This window comes from Aythya marila, assembly GCF_965140915.1.
Source record: "Aythya marila genome assembly, chromosome: 3".
NCBI classification, from domain to species: Eukaryota; Metazoa; Chordata; class Aves; order Anseriformes; family Anatidae; genus Aythya; species Aythya marila.
In genome coordinates, this window is record NC_139044.1 from 37,976,646 (window position 1) to 37,997,067 (window position 20,422).

The window sequence follows — 20,422 nt, forward strand, 5'->3', positions numbered from 1 at the left end:
CTTCATTCAATTTAAATATCAAGTAATCAGGATTTGGTTTGTAGCCCGTTTGGCTTTCCAGCTGTAGTACAATAATGTAATCAGTACAAGTGTTAATAGTGTTACCAGCTTCACTTAAAGGTTAATTGACATGGAAAGACTGCTTCAGGGAGCAGAGAAGTTTAGCCAGTCAGTGGCAGAATATTATAGTATTTTAGGATTTTTTGAGGATCTGGATAGGCTGCACCGATGGGCTGAGGTCAACTGCATGAAGTTCAACAAGGCCAAGTGCCGGGTCCTCCACCTGGGGTGCAATAACACCAAGCAGAGCTACAGGCTGGGAGATGAGTGGTTGGAGAGCTGCCAGGCAGAGAAGGACCTGGGAGTGTGTCGTGGTTTAACCCGGCCGGCAGCTAAACACCACGCAGCCGTTCGCTCACCCTCCCCCCTCCCTCTCTGGGACGGGGGAGAGAAATGGAAAGTGAAGCCCGTGAGTTGAGATAAAGACAGTTTAATAAGACAGGAAAATAATAATAACAAAATAATAATAATGATACAATGGTGATAATAGGAAAGTAATAATAATATGTACAAACAAGTGATGCACAATGCAATTGCTCACCACCTGCTGACCGATGCCCAGCCTAACCCCGAGCAGTTCGGCCCCCTCCCCCCGGCTAGCCACCCCTATATATTGTTTAGCATGACGTCAGATGGTATGGAATACCCCTTTGGCTAGTTTGGGTCACCTGTCCTGGGTCTGTCCCCTCCCAGCTCTTACTGCACCCCCAGCCTGCCCGTTGGCAGGGCAGAGCAAAAGGCTGAGATGTCCTTGGCTTGGTATAAGCACTGCTCTGCAACAATTAAAACATCGGGGTGTTATCAGCACTCTTCTCATCCTAAGCCAAAACACAGCATTCCACCAGCTACTAGGAAGAGAATTAATTCTGTTCTAACTGAAACCAGGACACTTTTATATATACAACTATATATAACAGCCAGTTGATAATCTCTTTTCTGATGGACTTGCTCAAAATATTCTTATTGTATTACTGAGTTAACGGCCTTCTTGAGATTTTGTTTTTGTTTCTCTCAAATGCATGCCCAAGAAATATTGTATTTTCCCAAAAAAGGCTGGTACCTTCATAAATCTGAGGGACGTTTAGATGTAGAGCTTAGGGATATGGTTTAGTGGGGACTGTTAGCGTTAGGTCAGAGGTTGGACTCGATGATCTTGAGGTCTCTTCCAACCTAGAAATTATGTGATGTGATGTGATGTGATTTTATCTGCATATAATGTCATCACAAAGGTTGATCAGAAAATAAAGAATTGTGAGCGCAGGTTACTTTATATGTCAAGTAGTGAGTAGTAGTATTGTTGCACAGGGTAGTTAGTTATTCACATACAACTGAAAATCTGAAGACAATTTTAGTAGGTAGAATGTAATTATATGACTTTGAATTTTGCTGGGAATCCAGCATTAGCACCATTTATTTTTTTAAAGCTAAAAAAAAACTTTAATGTGCACAAGTTTTACAACTCAACCAAAAGACAGTTGTTGGAGAGAGACTTCTACATGACTCAAGAGAGGAGGCTGCCACCTCTTGCACTGCCAACGCTGCTTAGAGATACCTTGGAGTTTCTTAAAATGTGCTCACAGTCAAACTCTTTGGGCTTTGGGAGTTTCAAAGACATCAGAGGAGTATGACGTGGCTACAGACCAATGCTATGTTTCATGTCATTTCTTTGCCTAATGCAATTACTTGAAAGTAAGTTTCCAGCTGTGCCATTCATTGTCTGTTTCCCACCAAGCACTTTCCCTTCCCAGACTGATTTATTCAGGTGAAATATTTAAATCAAAGTGCATGTTGTAGGTATTGTGGCATAAAGTTTATTTATGCAAAAGAACGTCAGTTGTTATTAAAATAAATAAACATTATCAGCTTTTTATATTTCGGGAATGCTTTAAATAATAAGCATAGCATCTGTCCCTGTAACAGAATCGGTCTTTTCTGTTTCCTTTGGACTTTCTCTGTTATCTTACTTCTATTTATCTATCTTCTATTTATCTATCTTACAGTTAAGAAAAAGAAAGTCTCAAGGTGCTTTTTATTAAGGTACTCTATGTTCAACAGTATTTTTCTTGCAATTGAAAGATGTTTTCCTTGAAAGTTCATTAAATATGAAGGTGATAACTTGGAGTAGTTTGATACTACAAAATGGTGCAGAGAAGGTGGCAGGGGAAATAGTCCTAATGTTTTTTCCTTCCTAAGAGCTGTTTGAAGAAGAAGAAGTAAAAAGAAAAAAAACAACAACAACAACAAAAGAAAAAAAAAACAACAAACAGATGTTCAGTAAACTGACAAAACCCAATAATATGAAAATATAATATGTTATATAAAAGTATAATATGAAAAATCGGCACTTGTGACATAAGGTCTAAATATAAATCAGATATATTCCCATCAAGCAACTAATGGTTTAATTTAGTAATGATTATATATTTTAAATGACTTTTTTTTTTATTAAAAAAAAAAAAAAGCTTATAAGCCTTACTAAAATCAACCAGCTTCTGAAGGACTTTTTAAGATGTTAGTACTAAACTAGCTCTGCTATGGTTTAAAACCTTTGATATTTTTTATAATTTAGTTTTTTTATAACTTAAATTTCATGTGCATGAGAACCATTGGAACTGTTAGAAGTGGGTTAGAATCAGAACTTAATACATATATTTTTAAACAAAATACATTTTAAGTTAGCTCTGTGTCTTTGCTGCTTTCAAAGTATCACTTTCTTCTTTCTCAGTTTACACAACTTTGTCAGTCACTGTGTCACGCTCACAGATAGATCTGTGCTGACACAAGGCAGAAATGTTACAATGAATAAGATGAACAGATTTGATTCAAGGCATCAAAATACAGCATTGCATATCTCTTACCACAGAAATCAAAATGGATGGAATAGATATTGCATAAAAGCTTCCTCATGCCATGTCTACCACATCTTGCCATGAGAAAAGGCTTTCATGAAAATTTTATTGGATTAAAAGTTTTCATGGGAAATTACATTTATTTTTAAACAACATGAGCCAGTAATTTTTATCCATTGCTTCTATCCAAATTACCCAAAGGCAGTAGTCCACATTACGGATTTATGACACACAAAATTATCAGTTTTAAAAACAGTGTTTTTGAGGGATAGAAGTTCACCAAAATTTCAAACCACTGATTTTCTTTTTTCTGAAGTATTTTGTATCTTGAAAGGCCAAGCCATTAAAAAAAAAATGGTTAAAAGAATTGCTCCCAAGTGGTAACTTTGGTTGCCAAGCTTTAGGCTGGAGTCAATTTTTATGGCTGAATTAGAAACCCCTGAAAAATAGTTTTTTTTTAGAATGGAAACACTGATGTAATCTTTACTACAGTGGCACAAATGGTGCTGGTATGATTGATTTATGGCACTTAGACATCTTAACTTAAAATCTGTACAATTTCTGTAAAATAATTGGAAAACATCCTACTGTTGATTTAACACACTGCAGATGACCAAAACATTTTTTGTTATGGTTTCCACACTGTCAAAGTTTGGCTTTGTCATGTGCAGTGATCAAGCTTACAAACACCTTTAACTATTATGAATCATAATTTCCTAAATGTTAAAGAAAAAAAAAGTCTCTTAAAGTACTTTGTAGGCAGCATATTTTCCTGCAAAGCAAAGCTGTGTTTTAAGTTTCTGAGAAGTCTATATGTGAAAACCATTTTATAGTGGCAGAATCTTCTACATACGATTAATACAACATGTAGAGCATATCCAGTTTCTTGGTACATATTGTAAAGGAACTGTTAAGAAAACCAAGGAAACATTTAGGAAGTCCCAAGAAGTTACAACCAGGTTATGCTTATAAACCAAAATGCTGGGGGAAAAAAAAAACAATGTTATTCCTTTGTTGTGTCAGTCTGCTGGGTGCAGTTGGTTTCATATGACTGAATCTTAACATTTACTGATTTTATTTAAATCTCATAAAATGCTCTTTGCTTAAGATTGGCAATCCGAATGTGTATTTGCAGCTCACATATCGAAGCATCTGGCGCACAGGTTGTACTTCAGTCAAGTTTGACTTAGAAATATTTTACCACTACATGTATTTGTAACGGATCTAAAGTTGTGATTTAGCGTAACGCAGGAGGGAGTCTTCCCTGGCTAATCACCATTTTAGAACCTTGCCAGGTAGGAGAGGTTACTGCTTGCTGCAGGTGGTTCTGCCGTAAGAGCAGTTTTTGACAGGACGTTGTCTCACCCTTAGTTGTGTATTGATACTTCTTGACGAAAAGGTCTTCAAAATCCCAAGAATATTCAGCAAAGCATTGTTCATGTGCTTATTCATCACCAAAATAAAACATTTGTAGTTAAATGCTTTGCTGAAATGAGCATCATAGTGATAATGCTTTGTATTTCATTGCACTGTATTGTATCATTCATTGTATTCGCATTGTATTGATTAATTTTCAAACATTTCTTGTGCTTCTGCTGCTCTAGTATGCAGGTGGATTCAGCACCTGCTTTGTTGAAAACTTGACCAAGTAGCTGCACTTGCTAGCTCTGAAAGCAAGCACTGACAGGGAAATGCAAAAGGAAAACTATTGCTAAGGAGAATCCAACAAAAAGAAAGCTCTTCCTTTTTTTCCCACTTTATGCAATGGCACACTTGGCCTTTGACAGCATTTTCAGCTCACTGGCTTGCTTCAGCCCAGGTCCCATTTCATCAGTGAGCAACTGAGGCAATTCCTAAGGAGAACAGATATTGAGGATGGAATAGGTTAGTTACTTGATACGGTGCATGAGGAATGGAAACAAACTTTCATTTTCCATTTAGTAATGCACTAAATGTGAATAATTTTACAGAGGATGGGAGTTTTTGCTTTGATAGGATGCCTTTCCTTAATTTCACTTCAAAATCATCAAGCATCTTTTGTCCATTTCAATTAGACTGTACTTGGTGCACATGGTGTATATAATAAAGCTTTCTAATGTACAAAATAAGGTGTTTGTTTTTTTTTTTTTTTTAGTAAAGTCTTTAGTTCCTTTTAAGAAAACCTGAAAAACGTTAAGCTCAGTAAATTATTGAATCCTTATAACTATTTCCAATAGGAAACAGCTAACCCTAATTCAGAACACTTGTAGATTTAAGGCCATTAAGCCCAATAAATTATAGTTCATATTTATCGCTTTGGAACTCTGGCTCATTTGCAGGTCTGACTATTAACTTAGTAGGTGGATTTTTAGAAGACATATTTTTTTTTAGTTATAAATAAAAGCAGAAAAGACTTTTATTGCTAATTGACATTATATGATGTAAAATAAACAGGTAATAAGAATGATTAGAAGAACTAGGAAATGACAAAGAGTTGTCCTTCAGTTATGCTATAAATCCTGATGCATAAATACTAGACTAGAATTGTCCTCAAGTTATGCTGTAAATACATAAATCAAACAGTATTTTTTCCTTTGTTATTTTTTTTGTAATTAAAGTAACTGTCTACTGTTTGGATTTTAAAAATAATTAAGAAGAAAAAAATAAAGCTTTCTAATGGAATAGTCTCATTTAACAAGTACTGATTCTTTGTGGGTAACTGATGGTGTTTCACTGTTTTGTATCTCAGGTTACACTTCACTTATGTGATATATTGGTAGTTATGAATACAGCTAACAACAGCATGCCTAACAGCATGGTAGCAAAGTGGCCGTGTTGGAGTGTAATGGTATCTGAATTTCTTCGCAGTTAGAAACTACATTTCTTGATATATCCTTTCAAAATGTTGTAAACTGAATGCTTTATAGGTTTCTGCATGCACTCAGATAACTTATAATGTTAATAAATTACGCATTGGAGGAAAAACATTGGTTAAATATCCTTATCTGATTAAACCATATAAGTAGTTTTAAATAGATTTGAAACTAACTTTGTATGCAGCAGCTAATCACAAAGTAAGATATTGTTTGGTTTATAATCCAACGCAGTAGTTGAAATATTGAAGATCTGTGTGCCTAGTGGAAACAAGAACTCTCAACATCTGCATTGTACAAATAATGCTTTTGCATTTCAAAACATTACTTGAACATAAATGCCTGCATAATTTAAGTTCACTACTGTCATGAATGTACATTTTACTTAACAAAGCACATGGTAATGCAAAGTTGTTTTGTTTTCAGAGTGATTATGTTGCATTACCATTAATTCATGTGTGCACTGTGACAAGATGTAATGGCATATCATGTTGCTTTAATGTAATGAATCCAGTACTCCCAGCTCTTAAGTCGTGTTGCTGGAAATGATTACATAAAACAGAACGACTGTGACTAAAACCCTTACAAAGCTTTAGGACTCCTGCATATTGTAAGAAGCTTTTTGGGGGGTTTAAAGTAACTTCTTATTTTTTTTTTCTGAAGGCTTCCTTTGGTAACTTTTTTTTTTTTTTTTTTTTTTTACTGTTTTCTGACTTTATTTGCATTCCACTGAAATTTGCATTATCTTTTAAGCATTGCGAGGGCTGTGCTATAATTTTGTGCAGATGTGTATGTTAAGTGAACATGATGTGCTTATTTGTTACATTTATGCTACTTTTCTTTCTTTATCTGGGTAAGATGGATGAAATTATGTATTAAATAAAAAACATCAGTGATTTAGCCATGACCATTCTCTGCAGGTCGTACAAGCCTGCAAAAAAAAAATGTGTTTTAAACTAAGGTAGTTGCAAAGGTTTCAGAGTATCATATAAATCTCAAAACTCAAACTCTAAATCTCTAAACCAGCTAAGTCTCACTCTGTTCTAAATAACTTTCCTAAGAGACTTGCAGCTTTTATCTGACTTGATGTTCCTTGAACAGAAAGTTCAACATTCACTCAGACACTCAACATTTGAGGGAAAAAGGATAGTATATCTTACAAGAATGACCTCACTTCTGAAAAAACATCTTGTCTTTCACATTTCAATTTTTGTTAGCTTTTCTTTAGGTTTTATCTTTCTGGTAGATAAACATAGCACTTGAACTACTGCAGCGTGTTATTTAGTTCACATATGTAGCCAGGAAAATCCTTGAAGGGCTTACATTTTTACACAGATCATTCATGTTCCTATGGTTATGCAGCTGGAACTGTCATTTACAGATGGAGCGAGATTTTTTTCAGAGATTGTAGCAAGATAGTTTAACATTACTAAGGTCAAAGTAAGGAAAATTAAGGGAAACCTCTATTTTACCCTGTAACCATATCACAGTCTTGGTTGTTTCTTACTATATCCTTTTTTTTTTCTGACCTTAAATAACTCCTGAAGTTGTTGGGTTGCTTTTTTATTATTAAGAAAACATTTAACTTTGTTCATAGGAATGACATTTAAAGATAGAAAGGATCAATCTAATGGTCTAGTGTTCAGCCATATATTTGTGCTTTACATTGATTTTTGGTCTGTGTTCTCAAGCTATGTTTGAGTGAAAATGATGCATTAAATGTATAACTAGATTCAACAGTATTTTTTAAAACTGTATCTATAATCCATAATAAATTGCTTTTATTTGGAAATATTTTGCTACGTAGCTCTTTTGTACCAGAACTGAAAAGAGTGAGAATTTCCGAAACAGAATTATGTTGCTTGTGTTAGAGGACTTTTTTGCGTGCATGTATATGCATGCACTTCGGGCCTTGTTCTGTTCTGCCTACATATAGCTCATGATTGTGAAATATTCTTAAATGCACATGAATAATTCAGTTGGGGGCAGTGGGACTTCCTAGGTACTTAGAACTGGGCACATACTTAAGCATCTTTTGGCTGAAGCCGAAATTTAAGTCTGAGCAGTAACCATGTTTAGTAAGTTTTTAAATAATGAGGAACCCAAAGCCACCATCCTTGCCTAAATGAGAAATTCTTTTTAATATCAGACAAATCAGATGGTGGTGGCAAGGGGGAGAAAAAATAACTTTCATGAATAGTAATCGAGGGATCAGACACCTGGGCTGTGTCTCCTGTTTCATGCTGGTTTTCTTTCCAGCAACCTGCACATAATGCAGTGCATTCTGATTGCATTATCCACCCGTTTGAAAGTTTTGTACGTAAGGTTTTTTACACATCGCTGACTGTTCCATGTGGTTGCACTTACCAACAGCGAAACCCTCCCTGTTACCGATTTACAGTGTGAATATGCTCCTGTGAAGTTCTAATGGTGAAAAAATGTTACTTAGGGGTACTCACGCTGCACATCCATTTGAAGTGAAATAAAGCCAAGTACGTGAATGTCAGCAAACCTGTTTATAGGAGCTCTGGGTAAAGCATACATTATTTAGAAGGTTGAGTCATAAGGCTGGTAGGGCTTGCCATGGTACATCTGGCACGTCACTCACAGCTCGGACAGCTGCCGCCTGTCACTAGTGCACTGGGGCGGCATTGTCCATCTATCGATGTTAGCAACCAGCAGCTCAGAGTAGCTGAGGAACGCCTCGCCTGGACCTACGCACATTTCCAGCGTTACCATTTTCATGTTCTTTTGCAGTTGATAGGTCTGATATTTTTGTATATAGGTTCTTATTGGAAAAAAAATATGTGCATAGTAGTACTTGTTAGTGTACAGAGAATAAAAATTAGTATTTAGAATTAAACAATTTTGCATCTGTTTTGATATTTTTTTTGTTTCCAAAGCACCTCAGATTACTTAATAATAATAATAGTGATGTCAAAGTAGAAATCTGGTCAATTAAAATTTAGTGAGCCCTGAGAAAAGTCTCATCCACTGAACCCTTGTTTATTTGTTTCATTTTTTCCTTCATATACAACCACACAGAAGATCCGTATCCATTGAGAAAATGAGAAAATTAATGTGAAAATCGTATCTATCAGTGTTAAAAGCAAATGTATGTGTTGCAGCTACACTTAAATTGCCATGGTTGTGCTTGAATTCAGTAAGGGGTAGAAATCTTTACAGTCAGTTTTAGACTGCTGTCCTCCTTTTGGTGAAACCAATGGGTGTTTTGGAGTGAAGATTTGCCCTTATGCTCAAAGATAAGGTTTGAGATATATTCTGATACTGCATTAATAATGTTTCTTCAGTTTATGTTTTCTTTAAAAATAAATTTAACATGCTTAATTGCATACAACATTTTCTGAGTTACCACCTGAAATGCTGTCACTTGGGTTTCTCGGTTAAATGAATAAAATTGCATGGTTTCCTGCTAAAAGAAATATTAGCCTCAGATTTTGGATAAAGCACAGCAAGTACTTCTGAAAAGGTAAAGGAGGCTATAAGTACCAGGAAGTCTTCTTTCTTATGGAGCTGGAATGTCTTCCACCACTACCAAGTGCAGGGTACGACCCTGCTGATCAACACTTCCTTTGTGCATTGTAGTCTACCCCCGTTATCATGTGTAGGATAAGAACAGGAAGGATAGATCTCTTTTAGCAATTTTGGAGGGGAACATTCACTCAGACCCCAGAGGACAGGGAAAACAATTCTATATGTCTGTTGTGGAGAACATGCCAGAAATGTGTGCCTCCCTCCAACACAACACAAGGCATGACAAAGAAGGATGGAAGTGTCTTCATGGAACAGTGAGTTGCTGAGCAGGACACCATGGCAGATAACTGATATGTCTACTGAGAAAAGGACAAATTGTTTTGTAGAGTACAATGTGACTCAGCTTGTGTGAATTTCATGCATTTTAAGTCCACCAAAATAAGGAAATTTATTCAGTGGTAAATAAGCATTGTCTTAAGGTATCGCTACTGAAAATAAGGAGGAGGGTCTTATGTGTATTTTTGTCATTGGTTCTTGTGCTTCTCAGCATGTGCACCATGTTGTTGAACTAAAAAGACTGTCTTGTGATTTTTTGCCTTTTTTTTTTTTTCAAGAGAACTTGGATTAAGACTTTTTAATGTTTAAAAAGGCTAAAAAGATGTGTTTTGATTTCACTATAAATGTCTCTTGATCTGCAATGTGTTTATATGTATACAAGAATAGGAACAATAGGTGCAAATAAGTAATGAAGATGTTTGTGATAATAAGTGATTACTTTGACTTGAGTATTTCTAAGTTGATCAGTTTCTGAAAAACGAATTGTTCTTAATCATAAATTTCATATACAAAAGTGTAAAGTTTTTATCACTAGTTTTATTTAAAAATTCTTTGTATTGATTTAATATTTAAAATGTTTATTGTTTTACTACATTGCAATTCATTTTAATTTGAATTACCACCAATAAAAATGACAGCATTATAGAACTCTCATTTATTTTTAGGGAACTTTTATGCAAAGAGGCATTTTACAGTCATAATCAGATTTAGTTTTACTGGGAGATAAATCATCAGTTGGAAATAATTTACATTTTAAAATTTTGCTTCTAGTTTTGTAGTCTATTCCAGGAGATGCAAGTATACAGACATACTCTACATTTCCATGTTTGTGTCTGATCAGTGATGAGTTGACAGGATATGTACTTGGGAAATGATTTGTTCACTGTTCTTTGTTGTTTTTTTTAATCAGAATTTTTTTTTCATGCATCAATACAAAAATAATTAAACATCCTACCTATAGCAAAAGTCTAGTTTTCACTGAAGAATATGACAAATCTGTTATCTTTGAATTCCTCAGGTTTTTATCTTTCATTGGAGGCAACCCAAATGACATAGGAAAATCAGATATGCAGCAAAAAGTAAATGCAGTAATTCAAAAGGAGGGACTGGAAGAGACAGCCAAAAGGCTAAATACAACAGTGCACACGCTACAGCTAATCATCGATGGTCTGACTCAGCCTGAAGGCTTTGACATCCGTACAGGTAAACCCTTGTTTTAAAAGCTGAAATCTCAGTTCAGTTGCTGTATTTACCAGTGTTAAACAGCATGTTTTCTTTTCAGTGGTAGATTTTCATGAATGTGTAGCTCCATTTCTTTTTCTCAGACAGGGAAAAGGTTATATCATAGTCATATGTTTCTTTCCAGCTCAGTAAGTAAGGAGTGTGAATCCTGTCTTAAATCACGGCCTTTTCAGCCATAAGAAAGGGAGTTGTATGACCGTTAACAAATGAAATAGTTTCAATATGTTGACTTTCTGCTGATTAAATCTACGTTCGCTTTCCATCATGAGAGGAATGCTGTGAGACCAAGCTGAAACAGTAGTAATAAAGGTCTGTGGAGCCGTAGTGTAGTAGTGTGTAGTTCTGCTCTTTTATTGCACTAGTTCTTGGAGACAAGTGTAATTGGAGCACATAGCTCATGACCCACCTTTAGTTAAAACTTTGCAGTAGTGCTGAACAGTTGGAGGGTGGGGGTGGGTGAGATGAGGTAGGCAATGAAGTAAAACATCTGTAGATGCTGTTGTTTAATGAAACTTACAGCTGGAGTCTCTTACAATGGCATGAGATAACGGTAGACAGCAAAGGTGTAGGCTTGTAATAACAAATAATAAACTTATGCTTAAAAAAGATAAGATTTTTGTCCACCTTTTTTGGATTTTTTTTAGTAGTTTCCTTGCAAATTTTATAAATATTTCCCACTAGTGATCTTGAAAATATGTATTTTATTTCTCCGTTCATTCTGGTTCTCTCACATCTAAATGATTGTAGGATAGAATATTAGCATATGGAAGTATAAAAGCAAAACAGAATCTATTATGGAAATAGAAACAGAGGAAATATTAATCCTCTGTTTCTCCAGTACATTCAGTATTACCATAGACAGGATCTGTGACTGGAGCTCTACTTATAAAAGCACAAGAATACTTAGAAGTGATTAAAGGACTAGCCTAATTTTTGTTATTGGCTGAAAACTTTGTTCTGACTATGGAATCTGAAGGCTAAGGCAGGCAATATTCACTGGTTGGAGGCAGACCTCAATGACAGTAGGCAGCCTAGTAGGCTTGGATAGCTGTAAATCACTGTCTTTGCAATCCTGCTAATCATGCCTAACAGGGATCAGGCAGACTGAATGGTTTATACTCTACCCTGATTCAAATAATTAATCTTGGTTTAAAATTCAATTCCACATTTTTTTCCAACGCTAGAGATATGTCATAAAGGAAGTTCTCCTGTGTATCCTTTTAAGTATTGCTTATTTTTTCCTAAATTATTTCAGTACAAAGGAAAATGGTAAGAATTTTGGGGAGGAAGGGAAAGGATGGAGCATTTTATCATATTCTAAAAATATTTTCCTCCTCAAGGTGTTATAAGTCACTTCTTGCGCAAAATTCTTTTTAACATTAATTTGAACTAAACCAGTAGCTGCAATGAGTCAGAGAGGGCGGACACTGTCTGTTTGCAAACAATAAAAAGGTGACCATCATTCCTCTGATTCTTGCTGTGCTCATTGCCCTGAATGGCTGTGTAGTTGCCATTTTTGTTGAAATGCTACTGCACAGTATAATGTTAAAAAGAATGAACTGTTTTGGACTTAAGCAATTAGGTACATTCTTTCAGTGGAAACTTTGAGTTCATTCAAAACCTATTGCTGCCATGGCAAGTTTCTCTATTCCATTGGCATCTTATCCACAGCCTGCTGAAGTACATTTTAGCTATACATTTGTTCAGCTTATAGTTGCCTATAAGAAATAAAATATAGGAAAATATTTGGAATCAAGATTTGGTCATGCTCTCTGTGAAAAACGTTAGTCCTACTATATCATGGAAAAGTTAAAACAGCAGTAGGAAAAGGTCGAAAGGGAAGTTGTTGAGATGGTTCAGAAGGGTTTTTTGTAGGAGCACAAAATGGTAAAAGTGGTAAGCAACTAAGGACAGTTTAATAAAATGTGTGCCCTGTGTAGAATGCAGGCTTCAGTTTATTACTTGCTTAAAATGATGCATGTGTGGCTTTTAAATTGCCACTGCAGTTGACTTCATGATGTCATGGTGCAGGTGAACAGCAAGCCGAAGAACAGTACTACATTGTTGACTTCTCTGCTTAGTATGTGATGAGACAGAGTATTCACCTTCCGGTATACAAATTTGTGATCTCGTATAGCATGTTATATATAATTGACATAACTCAAATAAGAGTTGTCTCAAGTCTTTTCTCGCTAGCTCCAAGAACATTTCAGGAATCTTTCAGTCACTAGCTAATATGCTACATGCTTCTGATCCCTGTGTAATAGTTTCATACCACTCAGTTCACTATGCTTATCCCTCCATTTATTATAGCCTTTTAAAGTGACTGATAAAATAGTAGAAATCAGTTGTTTCTCACAGATGGGTCTTTATTTTAAAATCTAGTGAAAGAGCATTTGTTGCCTTAGAGTTACTCTGAAATGACTTCATAAATAGAAATGATTAACGGGAAACAACCATTAGAAAATGATGCAATTTTTCCTCCAGTGTCTAATTTATTTTTTGTTTCTTATAACAGATTTTGATAAACCTGATTTCAAGAGAAGCATAGTCTGCTTTGAAGACTTAAGTGTTGGTACTGTGCTGACTGGAAAAGTTGAAAATGCAACACCGTTTGGAGTTTTTGTTGATATTGGTGTGGGAAAAGCAGGTTTGATTCCAGTGCGAAACATAACAGAAGCTAAACTTTCGAAAGTGAAAAAGAGAAGAAGCCTTGGGTTAGGTCCTGGAGAAAGAGTGGAAGTAAAAGTGCTTAATGTTGATATTCCTCGATTAAGGATAACATTGGATCTTATTCGTGTTTTATGAGAGGGTTTTTTTTAGGATTGAGTCCTCATTTTAAATGTTAAATAATGCTAGCAAGGTTCTAGAGATTCAGGTGTTTAATGAAATGAATGTTGAAAGTGTTGTGTTTTTTTTTATCTAACAGTTTTTCCACATTTCTTCAATCCTTTCTGTTAATAATTGCTAGAACAGTTTATTGGATTACCTCCAAGGAACCTTGTTATTTTGTCTGCAGAAAAATGAAATTCCAGTGGGCTGTTGGACAGATCTGTTATCTGTTCTGTCTGTGCAAGATTTGCTGTCTCGAAAGATACCTCTGCTGCTCCCCTTCAAAAAAAGAAAAAAATGGTTTAGTTTAGTTTATTTCTGGAAGAGAATCTGGAAGAGGGTACCTAGTTGTAGAAGAGTGATCTTTTTAAGTTAGTTGGCAATGACATCAATTCAAAAGTAGACTGAAGAAAAGACCATCTGCTAATGCTGTTGATGGTTCAGAAATATTTTGCTTAATTTGAGTAATGTTACTAGGAGGTCTGTTTTCCTCCAATTGTTCAGTTACCATATTGATCAGCACACTTGAATGTACCTTAGGGTTTAAGAAACTTGGCTCAAAGATGTCAAAAGACATTTTTGTTGTTCTATACTTGTACAAAATAAAAATATTTCTGGCCATCTTTTCTCAGTGTGCTGGTTCTAAAAATGTTTTTAACAGACCTAGTACTCTTCCTTTCTGATGCGTTACGTCATTAACACTACAGTTTAAGGATGAAGTTTGTGAGGATGGTCTTATCAGAATGTCTTCTCTTAGGTTTTGTTTTTCCATTAGCTGAACCTTCTGGGGCTTTTCCAGCATAATCAATGAAAACAGAGGTTGAGACATGAAGGAAATGCTGACAGGATTAGACTTCTCTGAAAAAGGTATAATAAAATCTCTTACGTAACATAAACCTTACCTGGTTGTCAGAAACCTTCATTAGTACAGTGGTTAGATATGAGAATTCATGACGCATTAAGCCAGTCAGTTGAGCCATTTGTTCAAGCTACTCTGTCCCCTGTTCCATGTTGGTTCTAAGGCAGTCTTAAGAACTGGATTTAAGTAGTAGCAAAACCACTGAGAACTGCAAGCAGTTCTCTCGTGTGGAAATGGACTTCTAAATGAGCTGTGAACATTACCAAAGCAATCTGCTTCACAGGAAGACAGATTTAAATTACTTCTTTTTCTTTACATTAAAAAAAAAAGTTAGTTTCTCACACTTTAGTTGATGTTTTGATTAGCAGGGTGGTGTAAGAAGCTAACTGGGTCTGTCAGTACTGTAAGTGAAGAAGGAAACTGTACTCGCTGATTCCTCTTTCACACTGAATAAAAGTCACCCCCTGCAAATACAAAAATTGTTTGTTTGTTTATTGTAATTCTTGAAGAAACAGCTGTAATCGGAAATCGTGTAGAATTTTCTTCCAGATTCCAATAGTGATCTCTTTCTGGTCCAGTAGGATCCAAGATGATGGTCTTAAAATCTTCCCAGAAAAACAGCAATAATCTCTACAATATAAAAATCTTTTAAGAACAATCAATAAAATCCTAAGATTTATAACTTCCGTGTATTTATCAGACAAGTAATTTTTTAAATTCCATATTACAATTCTATTAGTTCCTGCAAGCTGGATGTGTGCATCAGTGAAATCAGGTAAATATTTCTAGGCAGTTCAAATTCTCATAGGCATCTGTTATTTGTATCTCTGAACCCATTTTAAGCTTGCAAAGTTTCCCTCTGATCTGTAAACTGATAGTTTGTTGTGTTGACTATATCTCTTGTACTTGTTAAGGCTACAGGAAAAAAATCTCTTAGGGGTTGAGGTACGCTTTTAAAGGAAAGTAAAGGAAATTCTTGTCCATTTCCCACTTCGCAGCATCAAGTTGTGTTCGTCTTTCTGAAGATGCAAACTCTCCAAAGCAGCATACCTTATTTGTAGGTGTTGCATACCCTTTTCTCCAACTTTCAGTCAGAGAAACTGGTATCTTTAAGCATTTATTTTGCATCTTTATATTAAAATGCTGCAAAGCAACTTTGGATTCATATACGTGTATATGGATAACATATGGCTCTATGGACTTAACCTGTCTGTACACACTTTACTAATAACTAGAGTTAAAAATGGAGTTTGACTTGACCCAGAACCTTATGTACATGGTGCAAATAGCTGAACAGAATTTTTTAAGAATGGTTTATGTCAGTTCTGAGGACAGTGGTGGGAAGGTATCCAAATGTCATTTCAAAATCTTTCAGGAACGTATGCTATGAGGAAAAAATTGTCAACGTTTACGTGGTTGGATGGATGTTTATGTGAATGTGCAAAATGGGATGAGGAGGAAGCAGACAGTTAAGTGTAGTGAAGTATGGAAGATTTTATCAGCATGAGTTAAGGGACAGACTAATGGCTCAGAGCTGTTCATTATGCAGGTCACTTCAAAGAACCATGAAAATCTAGCATATAGCAGAGTTAGTAAATTAAAATGTTGCCATTTTCTTTCCAAGATCATCTTGCTCATCTTTGGTTTCCATGATATTGTGATGAGACAGCAGAGTCTCTTGGTGACCAAGGAAGACTGACACTTCTGGCAAGTTACTTGTTCTACAAGAGGTAGATGGGATGGAATTGGATTTAGAAAGTTAACAAAAATTTAAAATACCAGGAAAGATCTGTGAAAATACGAGCAATTAGAAGGCAGGCATATTAACCAGAAGTTTTATTACATTGACCTATATACATGTATATGTGCAGATACTTGATTTTGTGTGTGTTTCCTGTGGAAGTCTAAATTAACTCCAAATTGATGCTGTTAGACTTACACCACTGAAAGGACAGCTATCCAAAAGTAAATTATTTATTGGACTTCTAAACTACATGCACTTTCCTGAGCTGGATTCCTGAGCTGATACTGGACTTCTACAGTCCATGTCCTGATACTGTTCCTGATTTAATAAGATAGTTCCATTGGTGTGTCTTGGACTCCTTTAATTTGACATTATTTTTTCAAATTATGTTAATTTTTCAGAGTGAAGAATGATTTTTCAGTACTCGTGTTCACACACGCTTCTCATGGAGGTATGATTCTCCATGATAAACTTTTTGCTATCTGTAGGAACTTGCAAAACTCTTCTAGATTTTTTGTTTTAATAATAGTGTGGTTTTTTTTCTTGCCTTTTTTTTTCTTGCCTAGCTTGTGAGGTTTGTTTCTTCTACCTAGAGACATTTTGTTTTGGTGCTATGTCAAATGGTTTACCAGTTTGGCCAAGTTTGCATAGGACAAGTGATGATACAGCAGCAGCAGAGCGTCCAGCAATAGTACGTGTGTCCTTCCCAGGGAATTTTTGGTGTCTTGGACTCTTCCTTTGAAGTCATCATACTTGCCTGTAAGTGGGGAGAAACTTTGGTTTACCACATGAACACAGACAACACCTACAGCAAGTGTCAAACGTCTTTGCTGCCGTTCCTAGCACCCAAATAGCTGTTGGCACAGGTACTATGTTAGGAAAATGTGACATCATTTGATCTCCCAGCTCTGCTTTAATTTTCAAAACTAAGAGCTGTCTGTAGACAGTGTATTTTGCATCGTACAGAATCATTTAGTGGATAGAAAAAAGGAGAGAGATCTTACAACCTTTACTCCATTTTTGTCATTTGGGAGTGGGGAAATAAACTCCACTGTCTATGACATGAAGGTCAGCACAGCTTAGAATCATGTTTCTCAGGCCTTTTGAAATTTTCCTGTAATACTTCTCAAAGTATATTTTCGTAGTATGAAATTAGAAACTGGTATCACTATACCATCTTTGAAAACATAGATGCAAAACAAATAAGTCAAAAGCTCTACTGAGCTTTATTTATGATCTCTACAGTGTCTAAGCACTTAGTAAATGAATTAAATTTGTTTGGCCTCCACATGTTCCATTAAGTTTTCTTCAAATTAACTGAATCTTTCTGGAATTTTATTTCTCCTTATTGTCCTTTCTGCTCTCTTCTTTGAATTACAGAACAGAATATTCTGCAGATGATCATGCTTTGATCATCTTCTAAAGCCCATTTCAATGACAAAGATGAAAATTAGTTTCTTCTTTAAATATTTTTGTTCATGTAGTTCTGTGGGTGGTCATAAAATTCTGTAAATGAAACTTTTCTCCTTGAGAATATTTTTTCTCACTATTAACTCATGGGAAGGTTCTTGCTTACTCAGAGTGCTGATCAAGAAGACAACTTATTTACCCATGTGCTCCTTAGTTTGGCCACTCCTTAGCAGGCCTCAAGCTTATTCTGTGGTATCACAGGGACTACTGGAAAACATTGTCTCTCTGAATTTTTAAATTATACCAAGATGGGAAGTTTGCCTATTGACATCTTAAATGTCTGCAGCTTTGCAAATTTAACTGCTTCCCACAAAAATGTCTGTCTTGTTGTTTTTTTTCTTTGCCAGAACACAGCCTTTATAAAATCTTAATGAGAGTCTAACAAGGATGAGCATGCATTCATATGGCTCTTCCCAATTTTTGTCCAATCATAATGTCTGAAAATACTACTATTCTGTCTTCTCAATCAGGATTTTTCTTGGACTCTTACAGCTTTCAAATTTCTAACAGCAATGCAGCAAGGCTACTTTTTTTTCCCATTCACCCCCCACTTTTGGTTTCTGACCTAAATAAAAATTACTAGCTGAGTACTTTTTTCTATTTGAGATAAGTGCCATTCTCTATGCAGTCCAATCTTTGGAACAAATTTCTGTAGTGCCTAATGGTGATATCCCGAGAATTTAAAACAAACAAACAAAAACCCTGCTTCATTCTGATCTTGCTAAAAGGCTTCAGGGTACAGTTTCTCAGGTGAAGAATTAAACACAATTTTACTTTTGCCTTGAGTGTGAGATGCCAAGGCATCTATTCACTGTTCCACCTCTCCACAAGAGAATCCAGCCCATTGATTTTAGCTGACAATCTACTTTTTAGTCCCCCTCTCACACAATAGTGTGGAATTTTGCAATCGCTTTCCTCCCATACACAGAATCATAAGAAGAGCTTCTAAAGACTTCCTGTACTTTAGATGTTGCACAAAGAAGAAAAAATCTACCAAACAAGATGCCACTTGTATGCTGGGCTGTAGTAATGCAAATCAAGAGTTTAAAAGAAGTCATTTGTTTTGGTTTTTATTCCTGCCCCAGGCAGTTTTAGACAGCATATATCAATTTTCCAGAAACTTGTCAACCTCAGGAATGATTTAGTATGCTGTTAAACATAATAAAATCAATAGGAAAACAAATAGAATTTCCACGAGGAGCAGACGGGTGGAGAAGCTTGCCCATATGGCATATAGACATGCTGGAATTTGGGGCATTGGGGGGTACTTGCATTAGAAAAATTGCATGCTGAGTGAAGGTAATGCATAATTCAGGAGAACAAATAATCCAGCAGGTTTGTAGTAGTTTGTGTTGAAATTGGTGGCTGTGTTTATTTAACAACAAATACACTTAGAAGCTTTATGCCTGGAAACTACAAAACAATCAAATTATATTTGCTTAATTTCAGAGGTTGTTACATAAGGAGTCTCATCCACTCTGAAGTGAGTGTGGAGTTCTAGATTCAGTCTGAATAGTAACTGCTTTCCTAGCCTTCCTGAGGGTAATTTGTATGTCTAACTGCTTTGCTTAAGGACATCCAACCTCTAGAGTAATAGTGCCATTAAGAAAGTGGAGACAACCAGTTATGCCAGTCACCATTATTCCACGTCACTCCCTTCTTCTCAAGGTTTCCTAAATAGCTGTGAGGATATTGGTGTGCCTGTGGGCATAATAGCTGTGAGGATATTGGTGTGCCTGTGGGCATCTGTAAAAGCTAGGCGAGTCAGTCATTCCATCCTTCTCCTTCAGGGACTCCCAAGAGGTTTGAGAATGCCTCATGTACTGATCCAAACTGTTCTTCACCATCCCTACAGGCATGTAGAAGCTATAACTGGCAGCATTTCATTTTGAGAAATCCTTGTGAATCCATGGTCCGTAAAGCTTCATGACTATCTGATATATCTTCATTTCCCACCACAGAACCTAACAGACTAGTTTTAGGAGAACTTGTATTTCCAGCTGAGTCTCGAAGTGGTCCTTTTGGATTGACGTTGCAGCAGTAACCTGTAACAGGAGGCTGCCAAAGAGTGCTGCTTATTCAGAGGTGTCTCTAGGAGCTAATTTGCTTTGATCTAATCCATGTTGGAACTTTCACTGGTTTGTATGTTTCCAGCTAGACATCAATCAATCATAACAGGTCAATCTGTTTTCATAAAGTTGTTTTTTGTTTTTTGTTTTTTGTTTTTTTTTTCCTGCAGTTCATGGCAGTTTCCAGAGAGCTAGAGTTGAATAGTAAATCATGAAAAGTCTACAGGCTTTACTACAGCTTCTGCAACTTGGAGATCAACAGCCAATTATTAATTTTTTATTTTTTTTTCAGTCTGGAAGGGACCAGTACCACAGGAGTATTGCTTCTGCATGGGCTTGCTGCTGGTAATCGATCTGCAGGGTTTCTTGCTGTTCCTATGGCTGTTGGGGCTAGACCCTTGGCACGGTCTAGCTGCATCAAGAATTCTCAGTTTCAGAGGTTGGACTCGATGATCTTGAGGTCTCTTCCAACCTAGACAATTTTGTGATTCTCCACTCTTTAGAAAGGAGAGAGGACTGGAGGCCATGCCCAGAGCAGGGCAACTGTCATCGCAGCGAGAATGTTAAGTCTGACCAGAAGTTCAGAGTAAAGCACCCAAGTCTGCTCACCTCAT

The 20,422-nt window shown here is 36.1% G+C and overlaps 1 protein-coding gene across 2 annotated transcripts in view; it reads left to right on the forward strand.

The window, feature by feature from the left end:
• SRBD1 (S1 RNA binding domain 1) overlaps positions 1-14,292 on the forward strand; it is a 131,094-nt gene extending 116,802 nt beyond the window's left edge. For both annotated transcript variants that reach the window (XM_082755485.1, XM_082755486.1), the window contains exons 21-22: positions 10,611-10,795; positions 13,353-14,292. In XM_082755485.1, the coding sequence (XP_082611611.1) occupies positions 10,611-10,795; positions 13,353-13,642 (475 nt within the window). In that variant the 3' untranslated portion in view covers positions 13,643-14,292. The remainder of the gene's footprint in view (positions 1-10,610; positions 10,796-13,352) is intronic.
• Positions 14,293-20,422: the final 6,130 nt, after the last annotated feature.